This window comes from Gigantopelta aegis, chromosome 8 (genome assembly GCF_016097555.1).
Source record: "Gigantopelta aegis isolate Gae_Host chromosome 8, Gae_host_genome, whole genome shotgun sequence".
In the NCBI taxonomy this organism is placed as follows: Eukaryota; Metazoa; Mollusca; class Gastropoda; order Neomphalida; family Peltospiridae; genus Gigantopelta; species Gigantopelta aegis.
In genome coordinates, this window is record NC_054706.1 from 54784415 (window position 1) to 54808960 (window position 24546).

The following is a 24546-nucleotide window of genomic DNA, read 5'->3' on the forward strand; positions in this document are numbered from 1 at the left end:
CACTGGTTGTACCGGCCTCGGTGGCGTCGTGGCAGGTCATCAGTCTACAGGCTGGTAGGTACTGGGTTCGGATCCCAGTCGAGGCATGGGATTTTTAATCCAGATACCGACTCCAAACCCTGAGTGAGTGCTCCGCAAGGCTCAATGGGTAGGTGTAAACCACTTGCACCGACCAGTGATCCATAACTGGTTCAACAAAGGCCATGGTTTGTGCTATCCTGCCTGTGGGAAGCACAAATAAAAGATCCCTTGCTGCTAATCGGAAGAGTAGCCCATGTAGTGGCGACAGCGGGTTTCCTCTCAAAATCTGTGTGGTCCTTAACCATATGTCTGACTCCATATAACCATAAATAAAATGTGTTGAGTGTGTCGTTAAATAAAACACTTCTTTCTTTCCCACTGGTTGTTTAAAAAACTAATTCAAGTGACAACCCCAGCTGGCCTTTATTGATTCACTGATTGTTCAATGTGTATTATTCAAAGTTCCATTTTGTCAATATATGCAAGCTTTACTCACCTGGAGGTTATGAGATGGATTTATCAATCACCAGGGAACATTGGTTTTTAAAATTGTAATTAGCGACAGTTGGTGTGAGCAGTTGAACATTGAGTAGCAACTACTATAATTTAACATTTTAGAATTATGTAGAAATCTCTGAAGTTTGTGTAGTGAATCGTTATGTGATACTGAACAAAATGTTCCCTGATCACCTAATTAGGTACAACATTCATTCATTCATTCATTCATTCATTCATTCATTCATTCATTCATTCATCCATCCATCCATCTATCCATCCATTCATTCATTCATTTATTCATTCATTAGTCCTTCACATTTGAAAATATGAACATGAACAACTGAAACATTCATTAAACATTAAACAGATGATAAATAGTGTTTTATGACATTGTTAATTAATCATACATATCATACCAACTGACAGCCAACACTGCAGTTTTCAATCTCATATCCAACATTACTTAATAAACCTCACATGTCAAGGTCACCAGGTAGAATAGCTTCAATTCTAATTATGATTGTTAAGTCATAAATAATACATTTATCACAATCTAATTAATTAATAAATATACAAAACAACTGCAGTTATATATTATGTAAATTTACATTCTGTAACTTTACAATACTATTGTCTTTTCCAATTATTTTTATTTCATTTCATATTAAAATAATTTTCAATAAAGTAACTGTCTGTCCCAAAAAAAAAATCATCTATTTGTTTTTCAAATTTGCTTTCTGTTATTCATCTACTTAATTAATTTATATTTTATGGTAAATATATACTTTCAGCAGTTCCAAAGATATTGCTGATTTTTTTTGTTTTAAAGTACATATATATATATATAAATAATGGATGAACAAAATAAGACTCAGTCATTGTAGTTCATTTCCTCAGATTGCTGCTGGTGCTAATTAATGACATGGGCAATAACAGATGCTGTGTATATATACCTGTGTACATGTCACTCTCTCTAATGAATGTATTGCTGAAAACGGCATGTTGTCTATTTCCACTCAAGCAGAGATAGCTTTCACCATCAAAACAGACTGATTTACCATGTTCTTGTTGAAAGGTACCATATGTCATTCCTAGGCTGATGCTCACAAAACATTAACAGCTTTCACTTGGACGTCTAAACCTATCACTCTCAATTTGTATACTGTCAAATTCTAAATTCCAAGTTAGATTCTCTGTTCAGAATTAAGATATTTTATGAGTGTAAGACTTTAGTATCATAAACAGTTGGACTCTTTTTTCTTCTTTTGGGGGGTGATTTTGAGACCTTTTAGCAGCCTGAGTCACAAAAGTGTGGTGCTAAATTTAGCTGTTCCCACCCATGCACAGACAGTAAAAGAGCAAGTTGATGTTAAAAAAGAAGTTTGTAAAGTTTAGAAGTGTTAGAAAATAGCTCAATCTGCAGGTAGTCTGGGAAAAATGAGCAGCACCAAGGAAATCCTACCTGGGATGGCTGTGGTTTGGTAAATATCTCAGAAATACTCCAGATAAGATGGAAGAACAATACACAAGCACATACAGGTAACTTGTTTATTTTCATATCTCACATTGTTGCTATAATGTAAATATACTAAAGAGTTTAGACACACCTAATTTGGTTGCTTACAGGTAACTTGTTTATTTTCATATTTCACACTGTTGCTGCTACAATGTTATTAAATTAAAGAGTTTAGACACACCTAATTTGGTTTCTTACAGGTAACTTGTTTATCTTCACATCTAGCATTGTTGCTATAATGTAAATATACTAAAGAGTTTAGACACACCTAATTTGGTTTCTTACAGGTAACTTGTAAAGTTTTGTTTTATTTAACGACGCCACTAGAGCACATTGATTTTTAATCTTATCATCGGCTATTGGACGTCAAACATATGGTCATTCTGACACTGTTTTTAGAGGAAACCCGCTGTCGCCACATAGGCTACTCTTCTTTACGACAGGCAGCAAGGGATCTTTTATTTGCGCTTCCCACAGGCAGGATAGCACAAACCATGGCCTTTGTTGAACCAGTTATGGATCACTGGTCGGTGCAAGTGGTTTACACCTACCCATTGAGCCTTGCGGAGCACTCACTCAGGGTTTGGAGTCGGTATCTGGATTAAAAATCCCATGCCTCGACTGGGATCCGAACCCAGTACCTACCAGCCTGTAGACCGATGGCCTGCCACGACGCCACCGAGGCCGGTACAGGTAACTTGTTTATTTTCACATTTAGCATTGTTGTTGTAATGTAAATATACTGAAGAGATAAGACACACCTAATTTGGTTTCTTATAGTTAATTTGTTTATTTTCACATCTAGCATTGTTGCTATAATGTAAATATTCTAAAGAGTTTAGACACACCTAATTTGGTTTCTTACAGGTAAGTTGTTTATTTTCATATCTAGCATAATTGTTGCTATAATGTAAATATACTAAAGAGTTTAGACACACATAATTTGGTTTCTTACAGGTAAGTTGTTTATTTTCATATCTAGCATAATTGTTGCTATAATGTAAATATACTAAAGAGTTTAGACACACCTAATTTGGTTTCTTACAGGTAACTTGCTTATTCTCATATCTAGCATAATTGTTGCTATAATGTAAATATTCTAAAGAGTTTAGACACACCTAATTTGGTTTCTTACAGGTAACTTGCTTATTCTCATATCTAGCATAATTGTTGCTATAATGTAAATATTCTAAAGAGTTTAGACACACCTAATTTGGTTTCTTACAGGTAACTTGCTTATTTTCATATCTAGCATAATTGTTGCTATAATGTAAATATTCTAAAGAGTTTAGACACACCTAATTTGGTTTCTTACAGGTAACTTGCTTATTTTCATATCTAGCATAATTGTTGCTATAATGTAAATATTCTAAAGAGTTTAGACACACCTAATTTGGTTTCTTACAGGTAAGTTGTTTATTTTCATATCTAGCATAATTGTTGCTATAATGTAAATATTCTAAAGAGTTTAGACACACCTAATTTGGTTTCTTACAGGTAACTTGCTTATTCTCATATCTAGCATAATTGTTGCTATAATGTAAATATTCTAAAGATTTAGACACACCTAATTTGGTTTCTTACAGGTAAGTTGTTTATTTTCATATCTAGCATAATTGTTGCTATAATGTAAATATTCTAAAGATTTAGACACACCTAATTTGGTTTCTTACAGGTAAGTTGTTTATTTTCATATCTAGCATAATTGTTGCTATAATGTAAATATTCTAAAGATTTAGACACACCTAATTTGGTTTCTTACAGGTAACTTGCTTATTTTCATATCTAGCATAATTGTTGCTATAATGTAAATATTCTAAAGATTTAGACACACCTAATTTGGTTTCTTACAGGTAAGTTGTTTATTTTCATATCTAGCATAATTGTTGCTATAATGTAAATATTCTAAAGAGTTTAGACACACCTAATTTGGTTTCTTACAGGTAACTTGTTTATTTTCATATTTCACACTGGTGCTACAATGTTATTAAACTAAAGAGATTAGACACACCTAATTTGGTTTCTTACAGGTAACTTGTTTATTTTCATATTTCACACTGGTGCTACAATGTTATTAAACTAAAGAGATTAGACACACCTAATTTGGTTCTGTAAATATCTCAGAAATACTCCAGATAAGATGGAAAAACAATACACAGGCTTATTCAGGAAATTTGTTTATTTTCATATCTAGCATTGTTGCTACAATGTAAATACTATTATACTAACAAGTTAAAACACAACTAATTTGGTTTCTTATAGTTAATTTGTTTTATTTCCAACATCTAACATTGTTGCTGTAATGTAAATTTACATGTACATGTATATACTAAAGAGTTAAGACATACCTAATTTGGTTTTTCTTACAGGTAATTGTGTAATATATACTCTTCAAAAAAAGTAGGAGAACTCTAATTTACAATTGCCAAAATTGTAAGGTATATTAGCTGTGGGGAATGGTTATATGATAATAATGAATTAATTGGGCCAACAATACAACTGGTAGTTCAGTAATACAGTAGGTTTTATGACCACCAAAGATCTTGAAGGACGATTGGGGTCAGAAGTGAAATTTAAAAGTTGACATTTTTTTTATCAGTAAATCACAAATTCAAACAATAAAAATGACTAAAAACAAAACAATAACAACTGTATGATCAACAGAATAAAAAAGATTGATAGACATAATGTTCCACAGTGATTAATGGACTTTCCTGGAAATTGTCAAAATCGAAAGTGACACCCCACACACGTATGGGGCAACTGTGTGATGCATGTGCAAACTATGGAATGTGTTTCGGTCTGTTGATAAACAGACCTGAACGTTCTTTGCTAAGATGTCTGTGGTCAAAACGTATGTTTTAATATTTCAGGTTTCCCTACTTTTTTTTAAGAGTATAAATATTCTAAAGAGATTAGACACACCTAATTTGGTTTGTTAATTACAGGTAATTTGTTTATTTTCACATCTAACATTGTTGCTGTAATGTAATTATAGTAATGAGCAATGACTCGCCTAATTTGGTTTCTTACTGTTAATTTGTTTATTTTCATATCTAATATTGTTGCTGTAATGTAAATATACTAAAGAAATAAAATACACCTAATTTGGTTTCTTTCAGGTAATTTGTTTATTTTTACATCTAACATTGTTGCTGTAATGTAAATATACTAAAAAGATAAGACACACCTAATTTGGTTTCTTACAGGTAATTTATTTTCATATCTAACATTGTTACTGGAATGTAAATATACTAAAGGGATAAGACACACCTAATTTGGTTTCATATAGTTAATTTGTTTATTTTCACATCTAATATTGTTGCTATAATGTAAATATACCAAAGAATTTAGACACACCTAATTTGGTTTTTACAACTAATTTGGTTTTTTTTTACAGGTTAATTTGATTGTTGCTGTAATGTAAATATACTAAAGAGATAAAACACACCTAATTTGGTTTCTTACAGTTATTTTTTTTTTTTCACATCTAACATTGTTACTGGAATTTAAATATACAAAAGAGTTAAGTTACACCTAATTTGGTTTCTTGTAGATGTTGATCATTATTACTGACAGTAATATATACACTTGTTTTAGTTATGGTGTGTGATGTAGTTCAGTGGTAGAGCAGTTTTAGTTATGGTGTGTGATGTAGTTCAGTGGTAGAGCAGTTTTAGTTATGGTGTGTGATGTAGTTCAGTGGTAGAGCAGTTTTAGTTATGGTGTGTGATGTAGTTCAGTGGTAGAGCTGTCACCTGAGATGCACTCAGACAGGACAGCACATACCATGACCTTTGATATACCAGTTGTGGGGCAACAAATCAGATAAAGGGTATCTCACCATCTAGACCATGTGCTGCACTTAACCATATTTTAGACATCAAACAGCTGTAGTTTAAAATGTTTTGAGATTCTGGTACACGATTCAGACATTCCTTTTCTGTTTGACTCTCTTATTAAACCGATCCTGCTATATAACTGTGAGGTATGGGGCAGCGAACTCTACGGCAGATTAAAAAAGCACAACCAACACACATTTTTGGACACATTAGAAAAAATACACACAAACTTTTGTAAGTTAAACCTCCAAGTCGGAAAGAATAGCACCAATATTGCATGCAAAAGCGAACTTGGGAGATATCCACTGATTAATAACATACACACCAATATATATAAATACTGGGCATACCTAGAACGCATAGAAATGTCGAGAACAATTCTCTATGACGCAATACAATGCAGTAAAGAACTACAGTCACAACACAACATAGGCTGGCATGCATATTGCAAATGTATGTTTGAAATTAACAATATCGACCCACTTAAACTAAAAAATAACAAAAACTGCATGAAAAGAAATGCAAAAGCCATAACTGAAACCCTTAACAACAATTTCAAAGAATACTTTACAATAAAACTAGAAAAATCTGAAAAACTCCAAATATTCAAACATATTAAAGATGAATATAAATTAGCCGAATATCTAAACCAAATTAAAAATGTAAACTTTAGGCAGGCACTTACAAAACTAAGAATATGCACTCACCGACTTGAAATTGAAACTGGACGATATAGGAACACTGACAGAAAAGACAGACTATGCAGACTGTGTAACCAAGAAGTAGAAGACGAAATACATTTTTGACAACATGTCCCACAAACTCCCACATACGAAATATCCTATACAATAAAATACAACAACTCTGCCCAGACTTTCAACATCTAACCAACAAAGAGAAATTGTTTTTTCTCTTAGACTGCCCAGGGAATATATCCGTAATAATAGGTCAGTCGTGCTATGAAATGTTAAATCACAGAAGGACAGAACTCTCTAGACCCCCTACCACAGTCTAGAACAAACTAAAAACAAAACCACATAACTACATGTATACTTTTATTCTCTTTCATGTATGCATTTATATCTGTATGTTATTTTATATTCATGCATAAAGGCAATTCATTTTAGAGTTTTATGTAACATTATAACATGTTCATGATGGTAGCATCATTATTAGCACTACTAGTTTATGTTTATGTACATTTCTGTATGATGCATATATGGAAATAAATGATGATTTGATTGTTATATTTTCAATGTATAAATATAGACTTCACTTTTATTTTTATAATTTTTTTAACATATTCTATAACTGTAGAAGTTTTATTCACTATTTTCCATTGCAGTAATTTAGGTTTTTCAAAGACTTGCTATCAGCATGTGTTCATTTTTGTTAAATTCTAATTTTTAAAATCTCAAATATTGGTCCTAAAATAAACTTTGTCAATGTGTTTTCTCATGTTCATGTGTGGAGTATTTCAAAATGAGAAAGGAGAAGGGTTTGTTTGGGGTTTTTTAAAGTTGACCTTCAGTTTAATTTTGTTAACATTGTGGATCCAATATGGTGTTGCATGTGCCTTTAAACTTCCCATAGTAAATCCATATACAGTGAAACCTCTCAAGACTGGACCCTCTGTAAACAGGAATTCCCTCAAAACCGGACGCTTTACAGAGTCCCTTTTAAAAAATCAAGACAGAACTTAACCTTTCTAAACCAGATCCCTCTTAAAACTGGACATTTGTCTTGGTTACAAGGGTGTCCGGTTTAGAGGGGTTTCACTGTAAATCAATACACATGCATCACCCAGCCCCTACAGCATAGCTGTTTTTGTTTATTTATGTAAATGGTATATTATTTATATCATAAAATAAATTGTGTGAGGTTATGATTAAAATATCAAGGAAGATTTTTTTAAAACCTGGACAATTATGCTTGAAAAAGGCAACTTCTTTGTAAATTAATCGTTGAAATATTTGTATTATAATGTTGTTGTAATGTGAAAAAGTTGAACAATTGGCATTACCTTGTCGTGCAGTTCTCTGGCACGTTGAATTCTGGGAACTGCTGGGGTTGTCTTGGGAAGAGTTTTATTCACTTGAATCATGTTAGACGCTCGACCAATGGGAATTGTGAGCAGTGACAAGTGACTCAGTTTTTGTAATTTCCCAACATCCTGTAGACTAAATGTTGGTCGGCCATTGATTTCCAGAATAACATCACCTGGTTGAAATACACAACAAAATTTCTTTTTTTACATAGTGAAAATACACACCAAATAACCTCTTTCGAATAGTATTTCCAGAATAATATTACCTATAGTGACAATAAACAATAAAAAGTAATTTATTTCCAGAATAGCATCAACTGGTGAAAATACACCCCTAAAAGGTTATTTATTTCCAAAATAACACAGCCCATTAAAAAGTAACCCCATAAATTATGTATTCCCATCTAGTAAAAATACACCAAACATTAATTCAATTATAGAAAAACATCAGCTATTGTGAAATTACACAAAAAAAATTTTTTTTAATGTAGAATATAACCATCACTGATAAAAATACATTCAAAATACAATTAATTTCTAGAATAAAATTACTTACAACCCTCCCCCCCCCCAAAAAAAACCAACCGAGCAGTTGTACAGTACAAATGATTATTAATTAAATTACTCAAACTGAGCTAACCTCTAAGCAATATGTTCGGTACTATTTATGCACAATACATAATATTTATTCTAACATGTGTAAAATATCTATATATTAAGCTTTTCCTCCAGAAATGTTAACGTAACCATATATAATGGTGACCATCATACCAGTTTCTGTTTTCTGTGAGATCCACCAGACAGAAATGTAACACACTGCATAGTTTTGTATATATTGTGAGTTATGGCCGTATGTTATGCATGTACAAACACTCCATGTGTTATGACATTTGCATTGCTCAAACATATGGAAACCAGAAACAGAAACATGACCTGAATTGTTTCATTATTAATATGTTGCAGTCACAGAAGTCATTTCACTAACATACGGTTGGGACGTGGTCCATTGGTAAAGCACTCGCCTGATGCGCGGTCGGTCTAAGATCTATTCCTGTCAGTGGGCCCATTGGGCTATTTCTCACTCTAATCAGTGCACCATGACTAGTCTATCAAAGGCTGTGGTATGTGCTGTGCTGTCTGTGGGATGGTGCATATGAAAGATCCCTTGCTACAAATGGAAAAGTGTAGCGGGTTTCCACTCTAAGACTATATGTTGAAATTACCAAATGTTTGACATCCAATAGCCAATAATTAATAAATCAATGTGCTCTAGTGGTGTTATTGAACAAAACAAACTTTTTAGTTTTAACTTAATATTTTGTATTAGGGCTGCTCCAGATGCAATTTAGATGGCACAGGGCATTATTGTTAAAAATGTTTATCCCACTGCCCCCCTTCCTTTCTCTCCTTTGAATTCCATTTCATTTCTTCCCAATCTGGCAACTCTTTCTATCTTTCAACTTCTTTTGCTGTCCACATCCACATCCCAGTCCTTGTCTCTCCAACAGCAACATGTGCTTGTCTTTTGTGGCTATCTGCCAACTTTTAGCAGAGGGCAATTTACTCCCCATACACAAAATAATATTACATTTTACAAACACCCATAAAATATATAATACACTTGGAAATTAATTAAGCACAGCCAAAACTGTGTCTAGAAGTAGTTGTATATGCTAATGAGACTTAAACCTGATATTGAGAATTTTTACACATTCGGTATCTAATGGTTAATCACCGAGATGGCGTGAATAAATTACTTTTGAGAAGCACATCAGTGTGATTGCAGCTCCATACATTTTCATGCATATTTATGGTTTATGTCTTTTTCCCAAGAATTTATATATAATTTTCCCTTATACTTTGTAAGGCTATTAATCCATTTTATATGAAGCCCTGTACGCTCCAGTACCCCTTTAAATATTGATGCAATGACAGTCTCACGTGCTGTCAATCTTCTTCAATATCCTCTGCATACAGAGAACATTAATTTCAGTGTTTGTATCCATGACATGGTTACAGTTACCTGTGAAGTACAAGACACATGGTCAAAACTAGATGGTGCTTACCGGCCTCGGTGGTGTCATGGTTAAGCCATCGGACATAAGGCTGGTAGGTACAGGGTTCGCAGCCCGGTACCGGCTCCCACCCAGAGCGAGTTTTAACGATGCAGTGGGTAGGTGTAGGACTACTACACCCTCTTTTCTCTCACTAACAACTAACTCATTGTCCTGGATAGACAGCCCAGATAGCTGAGGTGTGAGTGCCCAGGACAGCATGCTTGAACCTTAATTGGATATAAGCATGAAAATAAGTTGAAATGAAATGATGGTGCTTAATTAATTCACAGGTGTATATTTGAAAGAGAGAAAAAAAGAAAGGAATAATCTTGGAGGGTATATATTCCCCAGCCATATAAAAAAGTGAAAAGTTTATTTTGTTTAACACCACCACTATCTAGAGAACATTGAATTATTAATCATCGGCTGTTGGATATTTTATCATTCTCACATATAATCTTAGTAGGGAGGAAACCTGCTATATTTTTGCCATTAGCAGCAAGTGATCTTTTATATGCACTTTCCCACAGACAGGACACCACATACCATGCCCTTTGATATACCAGTCATACAGAATTGATTTAGTGAAAAAATAACAGAAAATGGGTCCAATGAAGAGATTTAATCCTACGATCCAATCACCTCAGACAAAAAACATAAAGGCTGTATGTTGATCATTATGTTCAAAAGAAAATTCTACGATGCTTGAGTTTTTTCCCCCACAGATTTTAGAAGGCATAAAAACACATTTCAGTTGCCCTCTGCTTCACTATTTTTGGAAAATCCCTCAATAATGTACACTAGCTTTTCTCAGAAACACAATTGCAAACGTGGTAAATCTATTACAATGGGTATGTTTCCTCACTAAACACGTTTTTCATAATTAAGTAATAAGATATAGCTATTCTTTGTAAAGGTACATAGCAGCATGAAACATATATTGCACAGAAGTTCTGGTTGAAACTTACAGTTTCTTGTTACGAATAGTTATTTTAGTATATCCAGTGTGTTCTCAGTTGTCCTAACGTTTTTAGAAACTCAATACATACAGTCACAATGCAACCCCTGCAATTAAGAAAATGTCCATGGCAAAAAAACATGCCATTGAAAAAACCCTGAATATAGTCCAAGGCGTAAAAGTCCCGTGGAGAATTAAAAACTACACAGCAATCTCCACGGCACTGCTGATTGCCGTGGGCAACTACAGGGGTTGTAATGTGACTGCCTGGCACCTGCTAGCAAGGATTTTTACATGTATACACAGGGATTTTTTTTATACTGATTCATCAGCATATGTAGCAAATCAAACCATTCAAATTCTCATAATTAATTTTTAAATACATATTTTCAGATAAGATTTGAAAATTTGGGTTTCTGAAGTGCTGGATGAATTTGTGATTTTACATTCAAAAATACATTTTCACATGACCAGATAAGAAATGCATTACTATTTCAAGCAAGAAACTAAGATCAAGACAAAACTGATGTAAGAGGACCAAGTTCCATTAAGCATGGCCCTATATTTTCCCAAAATGGATCTCACTAGTTACAAAAGTTAAAGTTTGTTTTACGACACCACTAGAGCACATTGTTAAAAAGGTTTGTTTTGTTTAATGACACCACTGTAGCACATTGATTTATAAATCACTGGCTGTTGGATGTCAAACATTTGGTAATTCTGACCTAGTCTTAAACAGAAAACCCACTACATTTTCCATTAGCAGCAAGGGATCTTTTATTTGCACCATCCCACAGACAGGATAGCATATACCAATGCCTTTAATATACCAGTTGTGGTGTACTGGCTGGAATGAGAAATAGTACAATGGGCCCACAGACAGGGATCAATCTTAGACTGATGACGCATCAAGCAAGTGCTTTACCACTTGGCTATGTCCCACCACAAATCTTACTAGTGAACTGGACAAGGATGTTAATTGTTATAGTCTGCTTGGAAATATGTTCTGCTGCACATATAAGTACTCCAGAATATTTACTAAAAGTTTAAAAACTAATATTATTCCTAACCTATGAATTAAACAAATAACAGTATTTTGGCTTCATTGAATTACATTGCTGCTGGAATATTTTATTCCAAAAACATATCTTTGCTTATACAGTGCAACCCCTCAAAGCTGGACCAGAGCTGTAATCTGGAATTCTTTCTACACCCAACGCTTTTTATGGTCCCTTTTTAAATATCAGTACAGAACAGAACCTCTTTAAACCAAATACCCTTAAAATGGACATTTTACATGGTTTCATGGGTGTCTTGTTTATGAATCTGTGACAACCTCTACAATGTGTATGAAATAATTACCTGTTCTCAGACCTGCTTTGTACGCAGGACTTCCAAAATCAACTCCCGCCACAACAACCGGCCGACCGTCCACCAGGGTGAAGCCGTATCCCATCATGCCCTTGAAGGGGATGTGCACCTGTTTGAGGCATGACACAACCTCCAGACTTGGAGGTTGTTCTCGACTGTGCTTGGCCAGAGTCTTGAGTGCCTCCGATGACATCATGGTCGCATCCTGGCCATCCAGCTCCAAGATCTGGTCTCCTGGAAGCAGGCCAGCATTGTGGGCAACACTGCCTTTCTCTATGAATGTCACATAGCACGGACCTTTGCCATAGATCTCAAATCCATAGCCTTTTGGCCATTTTGTTGTGAATTTCAGAGGCATCATTATTTGAATGGTGTTCGCATTTAACAATTCACTGGATTCACTGTGGTATATTATCAACTCCTAAGTTTTAGTTGGTTTAGACATGTGATGATTAACAAACATAGAAGGTAATTCCAGATCTACAATGCAAGCAAAAGAAGCGAGAAACCAAATCTGATGCATATATTTACTTCTTTTAGTCAAACAAACTATATTGCTTTGTTAGAAGATGTTACAACAATAAAATCCAGTTCCAGCACAGAAAATATTCATCTTCATTAAAACAATATAAGTTCTAAATTTCATTGACATAGTTTTCTTTTGTAATGAATCATGAAGATGACATCAGTGAATTTCACTTCTTTTGGCTCCAACTTTGAATTCACATTTCAGTTCGTAAACACTTTACCTTATTTCCCATCACACTACTTAAACACACATTTGTGTATTATAGTATACAACCAGACCAGAAAATGGCTCACCATTACAATACGAACACTGTAAATTGCAGTCAAATATTTTACTTCTGTAATTTACCACTGCAGTTCCAATAAGAGTTAGTCATGTACCATTTACATATGCATAATCCTTTCCAATACATATATTACAATATGATGGAAAAATAACGATTTTGCTTTCAAATAAACTCACAGAACTTGTTCGGAGATGGTCGGTACATACTGCTGCTGGACACAAAAGGAGAATATAAATGAAAGTGCGACACCTGTTGATCAATAAAACGTTGAGTCGCTGCCCCACCTATTTGTGTATTCAGAATAAGTTCTGCAGTGATGTGGACTACCACCAGTTATACAGAGTACCAGCCTGTGAGCCGTCTGCTATACAGTTCTAAAAGTCTTCTGCTCGCAAGGTATAGAGAGGCATCTGCCATCTGTTCCCTAAATGCCATGCATCTACCTGACCAATGATTTCTCTTGTTCTCGAAAACTATGGTGCTGCACAAATCTTTAATTGATCTTTGCTTCTTCATTTTAAATTATTGATGGTCCCAGCAGTCCTCTCACAATCAATATGCGTGCCTCTGGATTAGGACTATAGGTAAAAGAAAGATCAAAGGAAAGGAATGTTTGTTTCTGGGCACCCCATGCAGCACATTGTTTAATTAGCAGCTGAAGTGTCAACACATGACAGTTGTTGAAAGAAACTCATTGCCATCATTTTTGGTACTGTATTCCCAAGTAGCACAGTGGGTCTATGTATATATATATACTTGGGAATACAGTACCATGTATGATGGCAATATATATGTATATATATTATATATATATATGTATATATATTAGCCAATGTGTACAGATTTGATCCTACAATCAATCACACCAATATTTTGTGGAGCAGTGTATTTGTAAAAGAATGTGTAAAAGTATATGTATATCCAAAATTAATTAAACAGATTAATTGATGTGATGTCCTGTCCAGGTCAGGCTCGTAGGAACAATATGTGAAGTGAGGGTGGTCCACATAGTGGGTGGGTGCATGGTCCTTACGAGCACATTAAAAAAAATGTACATAGTAGGATCAATAAAGTAAATGTTTGGGTTTCATCTTGGGGAGGGTGTGTGTACTAGACCTGCAAATGAATGTTATGAGGCTGTTCACAATTATCAATTTTCATAAGCCTACAAACCGTGTGCTTCAGATGTGCGTGAGTGCGTGGGCATGTGTGTGCGAGAGGACGTTTGAAATGGAAACAAAATCTCAGATAAGGGTTCTACCTCTGCCATCCCGCCCCCCGATTAACCGAGTTTTGAGACTACAATCATAAATATTTGACAAGAAATGCACAAAATACAGAATGGATAGATTTATCACGTGATATTGTCACGTGAATGAAGCTGTCATGTGAATGTGTGTTTTGTCAGAGCGTGTCAACATGTACTTGCTTTGATGTGTCAAATGGGGTGCGACTGGTAAGGTGTTGTTAATTGATAGAAATACGCGGTATGTAATCGAGTGGTGTTGTTCGCTTCCGTTTTTACTTGATAAATACCACACAACAGTGAACGCATCGTTTGTTTCTTATGGTAGACCTTGACTCTGCGTAACCGTGTTATCGCACACGTCCCTAAATCGTATAGTCGCTTGTGATCGTAAAATTTTGTTTTGTTTAATGACACAACTAGAGCACATTGATTAATTAAGCATCTGCGATTGGATGTCAAAAGTTTGGTAATTCAGACACATAGTCATCAGAGGAAACCTGCTACAGTTTTTCCTAATGCAGCAAGGGATCTTTTATATGCACTTTCCCCAGATAGAAAAGCACATACCACGGCCTTTGGTCACTCTCAGTGCACTGTTTGAACAAACAAAAAAAACCCAGTCAGTTGAATGAATTCACCGAGGTGTTTTGATCCTGTGATGTAAGCACCTCAAGCAAGCACAGCACTCAACAACTGAGCTAAATCTTAAGTTGTCTCATTACAAGGATACTGACATTAGCAATTCTAGTTCGAATAAGTGTTCTTTATTTAGGCCCCTACTGTATTACAAAGTGTATATAAGAGGATACTCCCCGAATTGATACATTTTTTTATACTTTTATCAATGAGTGTTGATAAATTAAGATATCACAAGACAAGGGGGGGGGGGGGATATTTTTTTTATCATCCATTATCATTCTTTTCATTTGCGACAATTGTAAACAATGTCAGTAACGTGGGTTGAATGTCACTATATTTGGCAGCGGTAGACTCGTTAACTAGAAGAACGGCAGTGGCGTGACGTCACTAATGATAGGTTTAGCGAAAACCATCAAGTTTAGCCCATGCCCCAAAATACCTCCATGTAATACTAAGCCACGTAGTGTTATTTTAAACACATTGGGTCTAATTGTTTTCTTTATAATTAAACAAGAATGTGCCAGCCGACCCACTGCAGAACTTATGGACAGGGAACCGGCCTCTGTGGCACAGTGGTTTAAGCCATCAGACTAGAGGCAGGTAGGTACAGGGTTCACAGCCCGGTACTGGCTCCAACCCAGAGCGAGTTCTTAAGGGCTCAGTGGGTAGGTATACGGCCACTACACCCTCTTCTCTCTCACTAACCAACTAACAACTAACCCACTGTCCTGGACAGACAGCCCAGATAGCTGAGGTGTGTGCCCAGGACAGCGTGCTTGAACCTTAATTGGATATAAGCATGAAAAAAAGTTGAAACAAAAATGAATGTGGACTGGGTTACAGATCTGTAAGCAGAACATGTTTAGAGATGCATGTAATAATGTACAAATTAATAATTTTTTAACAGGTGAGATTTGGCTTGTTCAGTAGAGTGCCAGGGCTCGAACTTAACGATGGCACCGACGGCAATTGCTGTCGTTGAGATATAAATTGCCGTAGGGAGAGAGCATTACCAATGAACTTTTGTGCAGTCAGTAAAACTGCTCAACAATGGCAAAATATATACACCAGGTGTACATAATCTGCCAATTTTTAGCATTTTCACATTTGAAATATGTTTACATAATAGCAAAATAACCTTTCAGTTATAATTATTTTCTGCAAATGTCACTTTAAAAAAATAATTCCATAGTCAGGCTCATAATTGCCATCGGTGGGCTGTTTCACCCATGGCAATTCTTTTAAAAATTGCTGTGGTAGTAATTCTTGAGTTCAAGCCCTGGATTGCTCATCTGAGATGCTTGCATAATAGAATCAAACCTCTTTCGTGAACCCATTCCCCTGAGCCCAGTAATTATTCTTTTTTTTTTAATATTATATGTTGTGGTATATGATGTCATGAAAATGTAACAGGTTTTCTCTGAAGACCGTGTGTCAGAATGATCAAATTGTTTGACATCCAATAGACAATGATGAATTGTTCAATGTACTTTAGTGGTATCATTAAATGTTGTTTTTCTTCAGTATTTCTAGATGAAAGTAATGGATGCTGTGGATGTTCATTAACAAAGGCAGATGTTCAATGAGTTTGAAACTACACGTGTTTCACCATGGAGTTCATAACTCTGTTTGTCCTGTACATCCTGATCTTCAACTTGATGGTGTTATTGTACATCTGTAGAAATCATCCGATACTCAACACTGGGGTGATTGGGAAGCTGAGAGAAAACATCATGCAGGTAGGAGATGATATAGTTATGTTAAAATGTACATTAATCACCATAGGCATATGGGCTCCCATTTTTGTAGAGGGGCAGGCTGAGTTTTGCCAAAATAAAATGAAAATGCCTGAATCGGGATAACAGTGTTTATTCATATTTGCATTACCGGTACTACCAAACAGCTATTTAGGGTTATAAATAAATTACCAGGCGTTTTTACATGGATCACAACTAAATATTGGGAGTAGAATGATGAAAATACATGGTTAAACATTGTTTGATACAGGTGGCTAGTTCAACAGGTGGCTAGGTCAACAGGTTTGAAGTCTACATGTGACTCAGGGCTCTAAATAGGAAGTAAAATATACAGTTATTACTTATAAAGTAGCAGGCCAAATGTATTTCATACAAAGTTGTAATGTGGGATTGAATGTCTGGAGTGTTGAATGTGCTGCCTATATGTTCCCAGTCAACTTCTGACAATATGAATTGATTTTTGATGCAGTCATTATTTCTTGTTACTATCTGTGTGATCCTTTATTTCTTTCCATCAGTATATTTTAGTGCATTATGGAATTATAATATAACATATTTACAAGATAAATAGCAGATGAGATAATCATACATACATCTCTCTCTCTTGAAAAATGACCTCTTTTTTTTGTAGCCTTAGCAGGGAAATTTCTGTTTCAACCGCTAGGTATAAAACATGGACCGCATTTTGCTTTTCGCAGGCCACTATTTCAAGCCCCATGTGTGAAAAAAAGAAAAAAAAGTAACATGAACTAAATTTTATTTGAATCCATTTTAATAAGTAATCATTTGACAAACTACATAAAGCTCTTTTGCTCAGAAATATTTTATAGCCTAGTTGTTTTGTTTGTTTCAAAGTTGGGGTGGTGGAAATAATCAAACTGTAGTCCATCCCATCATTCTATAAAAATTTCAGTTTGGTTTGACGTAAGAAGAAAAGTAAAAGTGTTTTGGAAATAACAAAAAAATACTGTTTTTGTGTACAATTTACAAATCAGTCAGCTCAGAAATAAATAATTTGTAGTACGTTTCATAGTATTAAAAAAGGCGTTCCCTTTGGAATGGACTATAGTTGATATACATAGATACAGTCAACTGTATTAAATAATGCTTCTAGTTTGTTTTTTTCCAGGTGATTTGGTACATCCTGCCAAGACCAGTTGTCAGCCTTTCAAATGAAGTAGTTAATTACGTTTTTAATACAAGGTAATACTTAAAACAAAACAATGTATAATTTATATATATATATATATATATATATATATATATATATATATATATATATGTATGTATGTATCTATCTATCTATCTATCTATCTATCTATATATATCAGGGGTGGGGAAAAATTAAATTGTCAATCGGTTCCGCTTGATGTCATCATTAACGGGGGTGGGGGAGAAAGGAATTTTTATTTTTTTTATTTTTTTATATCACATCAGTGAAAAAAAAAACCCCCACAAATTGTATATATTTTACATAATGGAATAAATAATATAAAAAAGGAATAAAAGTTATGAATTTAAATCCCATATATGTATAAAAAGTACGAGTATTCAGTACTGTGTCCTGAAAATTAATAAAAGATCGCACCGTTGAAGCGTTTGACCGCCTGAGCTAGCACATGTTTAGACAGAGATTAATAACGTCATCACTGATTGGAATTTTTTTTACCTCTACTGGCTCTTGAGATAACCAGTACATGTAGCTGTTCTGCTTACTCCCACTTGTTAACAAAAAAATGGAAACCTTTGTTAATTTTAAAATCCTTTATAATTATTGGATAGACTACATTGAACAGTCAACAATAAATACATTTATTGATTATTTCAGTATATTTTATGCTATTTCAAGCAGTTTGTATTGCACTAAAGTCTCTTGCTTCGGACTGGGACACTCGACCCAACAAAGCTCCGTACATAGGTCCTTATGATGATAGGTGTTGACAGGTGTTGATTGTAACCAGTTGCAAACTCTGGGTCCTTTGTTTTAATTGGAGAGTAATACCTTGATGGCTCTCTCACCAAGAATGGTGTTATTGTTAACGTCTGTTTTATCTCTTGACTGGCTCAGCAACTTTGACAAAATTAATGTCTAGCCTAGTGGCTGTGGATTGACACTACTGTAGGTCCGACTTCATTGACTGACGATATATACTTAGGCAGACTTTAAAATCACAGACTTCTGAAACACAAGCTATACTGACCACTATTTATTTATTATTTTAAATCGAGATATCGATGTCTGGGCAGGCCGGTCCACTTGATGGATAAGAATTTGTTCCAAGAATGACAAAAGTGGGACCGGCAAACACACATTTAAAAATAATAATTTTGGTCTCAAGATTGAGAATCGGTCCCAGACCGGGAGAAAAGGGCTTTTCCCCACCCCTGATATATATATATATATATGCAAGGCCACCATGTCCAAAATCTATGTGACATTAGAAATGATTTCTCTAATAGAATGTTTGTTGATCATAGACACATTGTGAGATTCTACAAAGAGAGGTGGTGAGGAGGAGGATGGTGGTGGTGGGAGGTGTCATTTGGTCTGGACTTCAACAACAAGGGGCCCCTCTGATTTAGACATGTTCATACACATTTTTCAAAATAACCAGTTTCTTTGACCCGTTGATACTAATACCCAATCTACAAAATTACTTAAACAAAATAGGCAAATTATTCTTTCTAACTGTGACTTATAGTACATAAATGTTTTAATATAATAATTATTGTTTATTTATTTATTTATTATTATTATTATTAATTTTTTTTTTTACCTTCGTTTGACACCCAACAGCTCATAGATTTTTGTACTTTTGTTGTTAAACATTCATCCACCCATCCAATTATTTATCCATGCATCCATCCATCCATCTATTCATACATTGATCCATCCATCCATTTATCCATCCATCCACTTACTCATTTATACATCCATCCATCCATTCATTCATTCATTCATCCACCCACCAACTTGTATTCTCACATTCATTCATTCGTATACCTGCATTCACTGACTCATCCTTCTTTATTTACAGAAATCATGTTATGCAAATTATATTCATGATGCTGGTTCTACTGATACATGCTATATGGATTCTGGACATACTGCCAGTGTTGTACTTGGTGGAACCAAACTACAATCATACAACTTTTATCATGTTCCTTTGCATGTGCAATTTCCTGTGTTTCTACAAAAGCTGCTGTACGAACGCAGGGGAAGGTAACTCCGAGCAACCAGGAGGGATCTTATCGCTATGATGGGATTTTGTACAAAGCTGGTAATGAATGCAGCACCTGCAAGTTAAACAAGCCAGCGAGATCAAAACATTGTAGTAAGTTGTCAACATTACATGTGTATGTTTCTGTTTTTATGATAAATTTTATGACTGAACTGTTAATATTAATTTTTCCACATTTCATGTGGGTTTATTTGTCCTCATGTTTGGAGTACTTCAAAACAGATTTCAATTCACACTTCTGAAAATGGTATTTATGTGTTAATTTCAAATAGTCTGCAAATGAACAACTTTTTAATATTCATATGACTATCAAATGGAGTACTAATAGTTGAGAATTAGTTTAGTTAATCATAAAACAGAATTAGTCATATTACAGTGACAAATGTTTTATGAAAGATACATGGATAGGACAACGCTGTACTAAAAGGCATTCACTACAAAATGCATTGGTAGATCCAAGAATTTTGAAAGAAGTTGTGTTAAAAATATGTTTTAAGCTCTAACATTAATGGAATGCCAACATTCAAAGATCCACATCCTACTAGAGGGATCAGATTCTCGAGACATACAATCCTGGGAAAGGCCCATTCAACAAACATGTACCAGGTAATTAGTATGGGGTGGTAAATTCCAAAATCAAAATTTGAAGACGTCCATTTGGGAAATGATTAACACTATCAATACAAGCATTTTGACACCAAACCTAATGATGTATCTCTTAAATAACCCCCACCCCTTGAAATACAAAATTAACACCAAAAATGCGTTTTCTGGCTATATCGACATTTGTATGCCCTAATTAATAATGAATAAATACTTTCATTTGGAATATTTGGTTAACATTTTTATTTAAAATTGGAAACATTCAGTTACACTTGCATGGAAAGGACTTATGAAGATGCCAGCTTGTCAAGGCTTTGCTGGAATTTCTCATATGCCAGTGTAGTTTGGTCGCTCCTCCTATCCCAGGTAGGACATGAGGGCATCTCCAAACTACTGCACAGTCTTCCTCCTCCTCTTCCCACTGGGCAGTGTTATCTGGATTCAGAAGATAAGATCGACTTTAGGCAGAAGTGTGGTACTCTCTCTCTGGCATCTTGAACCTCCAGCATCATCCTCTGCTGCTTGCGTTGTTGTCCCAGGTTGGATCCGCGAGGAACTTCTCGACTTCCCCACTGTCTGTGAAAGGGCCACCACTGGACTTCAATTTGTCCAGCATGTCCAGTCTCTTCCTCTCATTTCTCGGAGCCATCTCCTGCTTCTGCTCTGCCCCCTTCTCAAACTTCTCCTTTGTGTGTTTACTCCAGTTGAGTTCGACATCTCGTTTAGCTTGGGCTGCTGCTCTGAAACCTCTGAAGGAAGGAATTTGTCCAGCCCTCAGCTCCTGGCTCTTCTGTAAGATAATTGACCTGTTGACTGCATTCAATGTGCCTAACTTTCTCAGTCTGTAGTCTACCTTGCCACATTGTCTCTCCATGCAAATATTGTGCACGGGGGTTTCATCAATGTTACTCGCCTGGTTACTGACGGGATAGTCCATTGGAAAGGCCTCCTCATCAATACCATAGTCCCTCCTCTGCCTGGCCAAGACAGTTTGCAGGTGTGGCAACATTAGGTTGGTCAGCTTCCTCATGTCCTCCATATGCTCCTCAGCTACAGACACAGCGTTCAGGACCTCCTTGTAGTTCTGCTTTACACCAGCGAATAAATCATCAGACACCCCAGGGTACTCGGGCTTTATGAACCCAGTGAAGTCATCACTGATGGGCTGACCCAAGCCTGTGTGTAGTCCCTTGTAGAACTCCCGGAGCTGAGTATGGGTAGCCCCTTTCTCTGTGGTCCTCGCGTAGAAGGGCTCCACCAAGTGCACACCCAGGCAGGCAAACACCACAAGGACCACCTTCAGGTAGGGAAGCTCCATCACTTCTCTGACCATGGCCTTTGTTGAACCAGTTATGGTCGGTGCAAGTGGTTTACACTTACCCATTGAGCCTTGCGGAACACTCACTCAGGGTTTGGAGTCGGTATCTGGATTAAACATTCCATGCCTCGACTGGGATCCGAACCCATTACCTACCAGCCTGTAGACCGATGGCCTAACCACGATGCCACCGAGGCCGGTCTTCAAAAATATGAAGATAATTAGATACAGGTACAAATACTATGCTGCGACTATAATGCACAGAGAGTATTAATGACCAGTGCTGGATTCAATATATGCTATACCAAATCATTCCAAGGTCCCACCACAGCACAGGGGGGGAGGGAGGTGGGAAGAACTCCAAGACTCCCATCTATCCAGATCCATATGAAAAATGTTATTTAAAAAATTTGTCTTGAACTTATTTAAATATATTAAACCACCTGTGAAATATGCATTATATCAAAGTAATCTTCATGCACGTGACTTGTAATTAATCCCCAACATTTTGCTGCACCTACCAACTTTAAATATATAGTGTTAATATTGAAAAGTTACCAGAGCTCACACTGGAAAAAAAAATTTGGTTTAGCCAATTTTCAGTCATGTAGAGTATTTCCTTTTTGTTAATTTAAGGAATGGTTTATTGGCCAAAGACTAAATGTTGTAGCGACTTTGTATAAAAATTAGAAATTGACTAATTTAGCAATGGACAGGATGAGCCCTGAGTTTCATAATATCATTAATTATAAAGTTTTAACAGGAAGAAAATACACGGCATCAGTTTTTCAAATAGGATGTACGTATATGGTGTTTTGTCCTGTAATCCTCCCATGGTTTTACCGTAAATAAAATGTGTTGAGGAAGTCGTTAAATAAAACATTTCCTTCCTTCTTCCCATGGTTTTATGTTCTTTATTTGCAGGTTTATGTAACATGTGTGTCCATCGGTTTGATCATCACTGTGTGTGGACTAACAACTGTGTTGGTGGGGGTAATGTGGTCTACTTCAACCTGTTTCTCATCACTCTTGTTGTCATGTGCGTGAACGGGGCCTACTGCTGTTTTAATTCTCTCTACCTCATCACAGACTTTCTGAAGCTGATGGAAACATCATATGAAGATATGGTTACTGGGGAACTGAAGCCTGTAACTATTACAATATTAGCTCAGGTATGGTTTCACTAATAGTGCCTTGCTTAAAAACATTTTGAGAGTACTGCTAAAGCAATACATGTCCCATTCCGAGCCCAACACATTTTTATATATTCAAGGGCCATAACTCTGAGAAATTATAATTTTTTTGGTAACCCATTTTTCATTCACACATCAGATTGTGAACATCATATACATGGAAGGGAACATTTTGTTCAATATAGTGTTGTAATTTGCTACGCAAGTTTCAGAGATCGCTACACAATTTAAAAATATTTAACAGTAGTTGCTAATCAATTTTCAGTTGACTAGAACAGGCCTTCGATCATTTCCGGTAGTGTGTCGGTAAAATCACAGAACCAACATTTCGTTTCCCATGATTATTACCGTATATCTAAGTACGACTATTCAGCAGAACCTAAAAACAGTTTCTGATGGGCTACCATGATCACAAGGCATTGAACTGAAAAAGTGTTTCCCATGAAATTTGAAATCCTATGGCCTGTAGTAATTTTATTAATCAAAATTTTGAAAACAAAATGTTCCCTGCATAGATGTAATAGGTTAAAGGATATGCAATGGGTCACCTGTAATATTTTTGGTATAACCATCAAATTGGTTAACGTAAACTTTGAATTCTCAGAGAACTAAAAACATTTTAATACCAGATTTTAGCTGTTGCAATCTTCTGTTTGTATTTCAGCACTTGTTCATGGAGTATCCGAGAATTGTGTTTCTTGCCTTCTCCTTGTCTGTTCTCGATGTACTACTTGGTATGTTCACAATCTACCACATCTTTCTGCTGGCGACAAACCAGACAACCAACGAGCGATACAAAATCGGTCGGCTCGTCATGACCGACAACATTGTGGAAGAAAACGGTAACCGAAAACTGCAGAAGAAACTTATGACCTACAGACCTTATGACAAGGGAATATTAAATAATTTTAAACAGGTTTTATTCCCATGGACAGTGAAGAAAGGATCGACAAGCAAGAAATCATGAATTATTATTTTTATTTTATTGAACATATTTCAGTAAAATTACTAATTTACATGACTGAAAACAGCTTGAACAATCATGTCAATCATACAACGAAATGTCTTAAAGGGACGGACCCTAGTTTTTAAACACAAAGGCATAATTTTCACCTAGACTAGTTTCAACCCGTTAAAATGGACACTAAGTTTGGTTCATTTACAGACCTGTAACAAATTTGGATACAACAGAGTGAAACATGAGTCTGTGATGTTGATAAAAATAAAACGCGACCCCATAAGTTACTTCTCAGATGCACGTGCGTTTTTAAAAATATGAAAAAATGCATTTTGTGGTATTAGAAACAACAGGATAGTCAGAAACACTTCGGTTGTATGGAAATGGATAATCTAAACAATAAAATTTAAGTAATGTTTGATTTCAGTGATCATAAATGGCTCTAATAGTGAAAAATATGAC

The 24546-nt window shown here is 35.5% G+C and overlaps 2 protein-coding genes across 2 annotated transcripts in view; one reads left to right on the plus strand and one right to left on the minus strand.

Moving 5' to 3' along the window:
- Positions 1-13668, minus strand: part of LOC121379725 (delphilin-like) — a 54820-nt gene extending 41152 nt beyond the window's left edge. The window contains exons 1-2 of the mRNA XM_041508375.1: positions 12302-13668; positions 7901-8097 (exon numbers count right to left, since the gene is read on the minus strand). Coding sequence (XP_041364309.1) covers positions 7901-8097; positions 12302-12671 — 567 coding nt within the window. The 5' untranslated portion in view covers positions 12672-13668. The remainder of the gene's footprint in view (positions 1-7900; positions 8098-12301) is intronic.
- Positions 13669-14506: 838 nt separating this feature from the next.
- Positions 14507-24295, plus strand: LOC121379902 (palmitoyltransferase ZDHHC4-like). The gene is given in 7 exon segments (XM_041508574.1): positions 14507-14581; positions 16538-16752; positions 17900-17973; positions 19809-19992; positions 19994-20105; positions 22858-23105; positions 23791-24295. Coding segments are annotated over 6 exon segments (1050 nt in total). The 5' UTR covers positions 14507-14581; positions 16538-16623; the 3' UTR covers positions 24094-24295.
- Positions 24296-24546: the final 251 nt, after the last annotated feature.